Genomic DNA, 7703 nt, shown 5'->3' with positions numbered 1-7703 from the left:
AGTACCCAAAACCCTCTGTGTCATCAGTGTATAATAAAATATATAAATTTAGGTATATATACTATTTTAAATTATTTAAATTTAATAAAAGAATATTCAATAAATTAATAAAAATATTAAAATTTAATTTGTTTAAATACTCAAATTAATGCAACAGCACAAACATTCTTTATCAATTACAAAGATCATTTGAATGCATTAATAAAGATAAACTATAATGATACATTTTATTTTGAAAAGTATATATATAAAATATACCCCATACACAGCCATATACAATATAAATTGGCAAAGTTTCATTATTTGCTTTATAAATTGGCAAAGTTTCATTATTTGCTTTACAACTTAGCAGCATAAATTTTCCAAATATTTATAACATAGTTACTCACATTTAAATACATCGAGATGTGCATATTATCCTGGCCCCTCCTCGAATGCACACTCCGTTTGTCATTCTTCCGCGTCCCAATGTCTATTATTATTTTTTAATTTATATAATAAAAATATATTATTTTAAAATTCAAAAACTAAAAAAAATATAAATAAAATAAAATTTATAACTCAAAAATAATTTCCCCCAAAATATTAAGCTAAAATAGTTTTAAAATTACCTATAATCACTAAATTAAGATACTTTTAAAATTACATACAATTACTACATTAAAATACTTTTAAAATTACATATAATTACTACATTAAAAAAATAAAAAGAAAATCTAAACAACATTTTTTAGATTTCAAATATTTATATAATAATGGGATATTACGACAAAGCTTGAGGTGGGACTCGGGTGATAAACAGCACTTGTGAATGCGTGTGGGGTCCATGCGTCTTGTCTTTTTGATCAATGCGTGTGGGGTCCGTGTGCGTCTTATCTTTTAGACCAATGCGTGTGGGGTCCGTGTGCTTTCTTATCTTTGACCTCAAAAACGCGTTGGATATGGCCATATTCTATGGTCGATGTCTGTTACAACAGGTGAAGGTTTAATCTAGATATTACAGGTGCACACCAATTTTCTCACAATTCCTCATGCCCTTTTAGTACCCAATCTTCTACAATTTCTCTGCGCTTTTAAAACAGTGAATCGTCTCTGTGCAGACTCTGCGTCCATAGCATCCAACCATTACTACCTTAATTTCTGTTTTGATCTCGGCAATGGCATCATCTTCATCCTCCACCTTCTCCTCCGCTGCTGCTAATTCCAGCAACAAATCCCACCAAGTTTTCATAAACCATCGCGGGGTTGATGTGAAGAAAACCTTCGCCAGGTCTCTCTACCGTCGCCTTCGCGAGAAAGGATTGACGGCTTTCTTCGATGAGGAGGAGATGCAAGGGGGATGTGAAATTTCTTCTCAACTCGCAGACGCTATTAGGACCGCCTCACTTCACGTGGCGATCTTTTCTCCTCGATACGCTGAATCGGAATGGTGCCTCAGTGAGCTCCTTCTGATGTTAAAGTCCGATGTTCCCATAATTCCTGTGTTTTACCGCGTTAGTCCAGCGAACGTTCGGTGGATGCAGGGCCTCTATGGTGAAGCTCTACGAACCCATGAAAAGAAGGGGCGACAAGATCCCAGCACTATTGAAGAATGGAGAAATGCACTCCGTCAAGTTGCAGACAAGAGCGGGTTCGAGCTGCAGAAGGACAATGATGGGTAAAAACTCAAACCTTCCCTATCCTTTATGGTTGTATTTTATAGGCATAGACGTTTGTTTCTCACTAGGTCTACTTAATTTCTCCAGCGAGGAATTGGTGCTGGAACTGCTCGATGAGGTGGTTGAATGTCTGTTGGAAAGGGTGCCAAAGCCAGATTTGTACGTGGCGGAGTATCCAACAGGCCTCGATGACAAACTGAAAGATTTTGAAGATACAGTCCAGTTGACGCAACAACAGGGCCGAAAACCCCAGATCTTAGGGATTGTAGGGTTAGGTGGTGTGGGAAAGACAACACTTGCCACATCATTCTTCAATAAGAAAAAATCAGATTATAATAGAAGTTGTTTTTTATGTGATGTCAGAGATCATACAACCAATGGGTCTTTACATTTGTTGCAGAGTCAACTTCTTAATAGCTTGATTGGCTTCAATAAGCAGGTAAACAGTGTGCGTGAAGGTAAGGGGATGCTTATAGAGCCTCTCAAATCTTGTAAAGCCATAGTGATCTTAGATGATGTTGACGATGTGGATCAGGTGAAGGCATTTTTGCCCCAATCTGATGTTCTCAATTCAGGGAGCTTAATATTGATTACATCTAGAGATAAGAATGTTTTGAGAAGCTCAAAAGTTGAAAATTCATCAATTTATAGCCTATCAGGACTTAAGAAAGAGCACTCCTTAGAGCTCTTTTGTTCCCATGCCTTCAGCCAAGCATTTCCTCTCCCAGAATTTAAATCTCTGGTAGATAAGTTCATAGATTATTGTAATGGATTGCCCCTATCTTTAAAAATATTTGGGGCACTTCTTTATGGTAAAGATATATCTCAGTGGGAAGAAGAATTGGAGAGTCTTAGACAAATAGTTCCCGGTCCTATACAGGACACATTTAAAATAAGCTATAACTCACTCAATCAAGAGGAAAAAGATATATTCTTAGACATTGCCTGCTTTTTCCGAGATCGCACCAGAGATGCCGCAATAAGCATATGGAACTCATCGGGCTGGAGAGGAAATCGGGGGTTTCTAAATCTACAGGACAAATCTCTTGTAGAAGTGGTGCGCGGGAATTTTATACAGATGCACGACCACCTAAGAGACCTGGGAAGACAGGTTGCAGCGTCCTCGTTGCCTCGTCGTCTTTTAATAACAAAGAACGGGATGCATAATTTGTCACACCAATCATCTGTAAGTGTTCAGCCATTCAATCCTTTATTTGTTATCCACTAAAAGTCAGAGATTGTTTGTTGAATGAACAAATAATAACGATTGTTTTTCAACAATGGACAGGAAATAACCTTCCGCGGAATTGGGATGGTTCCCGGTGAATATAGTGGCCAAGATGATGATGATGATGTATTTGGCGTCGTTGATACTGAAAATGCTGTCTTGGAACGCAGTTTCAGGAGTGTGCAAATTCTTGATATGGAAGGTTGTCACCTGGAACCCATTTTGAGGAAGGCGAAGCCACCAAACCTATCATGGCTGAGGTGGAACAGATGTCCTCACTCTTCCCTGCCTTCCTGGGTTTCGGTGAAGAATTTAAGGATTCTATATCTGGAGCAATGCGAATTAATGGCTCTATTGTGGAACCAGAAAAGTGAATCACAGGTAAATAGAAATTTGCTGGGTTAGCGTTTATATATTTAGCAGCTATTACAGCTGCACGACATTTGTGTTTGGAATGAATTCAAAAGGTTCTACAGATGAGAATGATGAACATTTTGTTTTTGCAGACACCTCTGCAGTTTCCGATATCTTTGGAGGAGATGCAGGTACGCCAATGTGAGAATTTGAGAAGCTTAATCGGGTTGGAGCGGGCTACAAAGCTCAGATTACTGGATGTTTCTTTCTGCTCTCAGTTGGAAGAGCTGCCTAGTTTGAAAACATTGGTATCCTTGGAGCACTTGTCGGCTAATGGATGTAAGAAACTGAAAGGCATACGAGCGTCGGCACAGGTGACAAAGCTTAGATACCTATATGTTCGTGAGTGCTCTGAGTTAGAAGAGCTGCCTAGTTTGGAAACATTGGTATCCTTGGAGGATTTGCGGGCTACTGGATGTGAGAAACTGAAAGGCATACGAGCGTCGGCGCAGGTGACAAAGCTCAGAATCCTATATGTTTCTAACTGCTCTGAGTTAGAAGAGCTGCCTAGTTTGGAAACATTGGTATCGTTGGAGGATTTGCGGGCTAATGGATGTAAGAAACTGAAAGGCATACGAGCGTCGGCACAGGTGACAAAGCTCCGAAGCCTAAGTGTTTCTTACTGCCTTGAGTTAGAAAAGCTACCAAGTATAGAAACATTGGTATCTTTGGAGCACTTGTGTGCTAATGCATGTGTGAATCTGAAGAGCATATGGGGGTTAGCCCAGGCCACAAATCTTCGGGAGCTAAGTGTTCGTGAGTGCTTTGACTTAGAAGAAGTGGAAGGTATTGAACATTGTACGTGGTTAGAGAGTCTGAATGTCTCTCAATGTCACAAATTGGTGTGTCTCTGGTGGGAGTAGCAGCCTAGCAGCTGTGCCGTGATTTTTTTTCCGAAGGTGGTAAAACCTATCAACTCAGGTGTCAAACCAACAGTGAGGACAGCCATCTCTGGCTGCTATCCGCGAACGCTGGATTGACTCATCACTGTTAAATAGGAAAACCACGCCACCTGACATAACCCTGCTGGTGGTCCATAATCGGGAGCAGGCTCTCACTCCTGCCAGATGCCTCTGGGTCTTGGGCCGTTACCCTGTTTCCTTACGTCCGAGGAAGACGAGCTCTTAGCCAAGCAGAAGCAGTTTTACGGCATACTCCAGGCCGAGCTGTGCCGTGATTATTTTGAGAAGGCCCATCACTTTTGAATATATAAATCATTATTTTTATTGTTTATTATTTTAACAAGAGTCATTGTTGAAATAACCATAATTTATTTGATGATAAAAATACACGCATAATTTGTTGAAATAACCATAAGATTTGGAATCTTTGATAAAAACAATACGTCGTACAATTAAGCCTGACATGATATTACACATTATATAGAAAACAAATTGACGGCATTTGGAACTAAAGGAAAAAAAGAAATATAACATATAGTTAAGGATATAAACTTAAAACACCATTTTTAAATTAATAAGTTAACTATAAATTTAAAACACAATTTTTAAATCAATAATTTAAAACACAATTTTTAAATCAATAAGTTAATTTCACAATAAGTAATATGAACATATATTAATAAAAAATGTTTGTATCACACCATATTATCTATATAGATTTTGGAAAATCTTTTTCATTTATTATTAATGAGATATTACATTGTATAAATAATTAGTTATAAGTAAAAATATGATGATTTAAAAAATATAACATATATATAAATTAATGATATCTATAAAGATATAAATTATATGATTGGTTGTAAATAAGTAACTAATCATTTAAACACAAAAAGTAATTTATTTGGATGCTCTTTTTTTTGTTTTTTTAATTAATATATTGCTTTTATTTATTTTTAATCTCCATACTCCTTAAAAGTTCTTCTAAAGGTCGCTATTAAGTTTATAAAAAAAACACCATATCTACATTTTTTTTGTAAATTGAATTTATATTTTATTGGAAAAAGGAGATTACAAAGATTGTCATTTAAATCTACCTACTGTACTAAAAAACCTTAATAAATCAAACAACCAAGTACATTCAAAGCAAGAGAGCAGAATGCTTAATCTAGCGCATCTAGGCATAATTACACTGATCATTTCCACAATATATACAAATAGGACAAAAAGAGACCAAGTCCGCGAGTACTTCTCCACAGTGATGGAAAAGTTAAAATCCATTAAGAGGAGAGACCATCAAGTTCGTCAATAGGAAATAGAGTATACCAGCACCAAGTCATGCTTACAATAGCGAACCAAAAACAATTGACACCATACCAAAGCAAAGCGTGCCTCCATGCATCCCTCGAAGTCACCAGAAATTGGTTTCCACAAAAGAAAATAGTTGTCTAGGCAATATCCAATGCCATCGAAACAAACTAAGCAAAGCATCTCCATGCCGTTAAAAAATCATCATAATTTAATTTCCACATCGGAAAATATATGTCCATGCAATACCCAGTGCTAGCGAGACCAACAAAACACTAGGAAAATATATACTCACCACCAGAGTATAAAACAATGTTGTCCAGGTTACAACCAAGATGCCATGAGGTGCAAAGAAATCGCAAAGACAACATGCAGGCAACGCACCTTATACACACCTAGTCCAGCACCATGTCAAAACATAACGAGGAACCAAATCCATAGTATTCATTTGCAATGACCAGAAAAAACACCTTGAACCAAGAACCATCATAAACGCATAATGCCATAACAATACCATATCATCCACAACTGAATCAAAAGCTTAATATAGGAGAAGATCTCACTAGTACTACCCCACATATCAACCAAGAGGAGTTCTTCAACCAAATCACACCTAGAATAAAACATGTTGAGGATACAAACAAAGAATCCAAGAAGCCAAAAAGCAATACCTTAGCAATCTCATTGAAGACCCTCCAAAATTGTTTCCAAAAACATTGAATTTCTACATCGTTAATCGTGGTTGGGAAATAGATTGTAGATGGCGCCTAAGCATTAGATCAAGGAGGATCTGTGAGGTCACTAGAGGCAATCACTCACAAGAAATCCCTCTACACGAGCCAAACGAGATTCCAAACTATCTAGAAAAAAAACCTGTGATTTCAAAGCATATGTTTGATATCCTTCAGAGATGAGAATACAATTGTAATTGTCCACCTGCTTATATTTGAAGACCATTCGCACTAGAGTATACATTTGAAGATTTAAAGCAAGAGAATTCAGAAGATGAAGCTTCCTTTCCAGGGTTGGAAATGCCTTTCATTCCAAATGTTCACCCACCAAATCTGAATCAGAATGATATAAATGATGTCCTTCATCTTGACTCTCCAAAACTTTAATTTCTTTCCTCACCTTAGGACGAATAGCATTGAAGAGAGTAGCCACATAATCGTATGCAAAGGGATGAAACCTCGTCGCCCCAAAGAAATGTTGCCTCCTCCATCCTACCTGCTACTCATCCTCGATCTATGAGGCATCAAAACTACACAAAGATAATGCTTGGGGCACCTTTTGAAGGAATCAACATAGGGCCTAGAACCCCAGGCCTAATAACATGATTATATCATCACCAAATTGCCAAACTAAAAGTTCCAAATTCACTAAGTAATCAAACTCCTCATAGTCTAGAACCATGACCCACTAAACTCTACAATGCCTTGGAACAAGGAAATACTTTCCTTTACGCTAACTTAATTTTGAAATGTAGAGACACAACACTAACAAGGTAGTGCCATGAATTAACAACCAACCTAGTAAAAACTTAATGAAATTCTACAAGAAAACTTATAGCTATTTCGAACAACAAGCACAAGATAACTCAAGACCTGATTGAAATGAAGACTGAAAGGCCCTCATTGACCAATAAAAAGCCTCAAGGATTGGAGAATTAACCTCAGAACAAATAGAAATAAAATATGAATGACCCAACTAACAAAAGGACACAAGATTAAGCATCGAAATAATATAAAAGAAATAAGTTAGAGCTTGCTCACCAACATACTAATAGGACCTTGAATACACCCTTGAAAGGAAATATTACCGTACATATTCAACAACAAAAGATTGAACTAGGGAGGACAACAAAACCTCAAAGAAATGGAGAGACAACAACTGAAAGGGCATGTCCTCACCACTATTCATGTTAATTGTTCCATGGGGCAAAGATTGTAAGGAAAAACACGTTAAAGGAAGATGTTGCCACCCATATCCCTGCATGCAAACACCAACCGACAGTAAAAACGCCTAAGCTCCTTAATTGAGCAGGTACACTTGGGAGGAGGAGGGAACAACCTCCAATGAATCCATCATATCAAGATTAACACTCCCATCGAGGAACACCACATCTACATTAAAATAGTAATAGAAAATGATAAAAACAAGTGAGATAAATAAATGAAACAATAAATTATTAGA

At 37.2% G+C, this 7703-nt stretch overlaps 1 protein-coding gene across 1 annotated transcript; it reads left to right on the top strand.

Annotated features, from left to right (window-relative positions):
• Nucleotides 1-1004: 1004 nt before the first annotated feature.
• LOC149201326 (disease resistance protein Roq1-like) lies at nt 1005-4433 on the top strand. The gene is made up of 4 exons (XM_089402918.1): nt 1005-1657; nt 1746-2844; nt 2947-3267; nt 3393-4433. Exons 1-4 carry the CDS (start codon nt 1158-1160, stop codon nt 4161-4163), a joined length of 2691 nt encoding a protein of 896 aa, XP_089259044.1. The 5' UTR covers nt 1005-1157; the 3' UTR covers nt 4164-4433.
• Nucleotides 4434-7703: the final 3270 nt, after the last annotated feature.

The sequence above is a fragment of the Pinus tabuliformis genome, chromosome 2_1 (genome assembly GCF_031772625.1).
Source record: "Pinus tabuliformis cultivar Carrire ecotype Pingquan chromosome 2_1, CPIR1, whole genome shotgun sequence".
Lineage (NCBI taxonomy): Eukaryota > Viridiplantae > Streptophyta > Pinopsida > Pinales > Pinaceae > Pinus > Pinus tabuliformis.
Note: the sequence above shows the minus strand (reverse complement) of the source record. Positions and strands in the feature narration are given on the sequence as shown.

Bases quoted from the DNA above. Each gene is read 5' to 3' on its own strand.
- LOC149201326 (XM_089402918.1), top strand. From the start codon at position 1,158: ATGGCATCATCTTCATCCTCCACCTTCTCCTCCGCTGCTGCTAATTCC. The intron at 1,658-1,745 runs GTAAAAACTCAA...TAATTTCTCCAG, and splicing joins CTGCAGAAGGACAATGATGG to CGAGGAATTGGTGCTGGAAC. The intron at 3,268-3,392 runs GTAAATAGAAAT...TTGTTTTTGCAG, and splicing joins ACCAGAAAAGTGAATCACAG to ACACCTCTGCAGTTTCCGAT.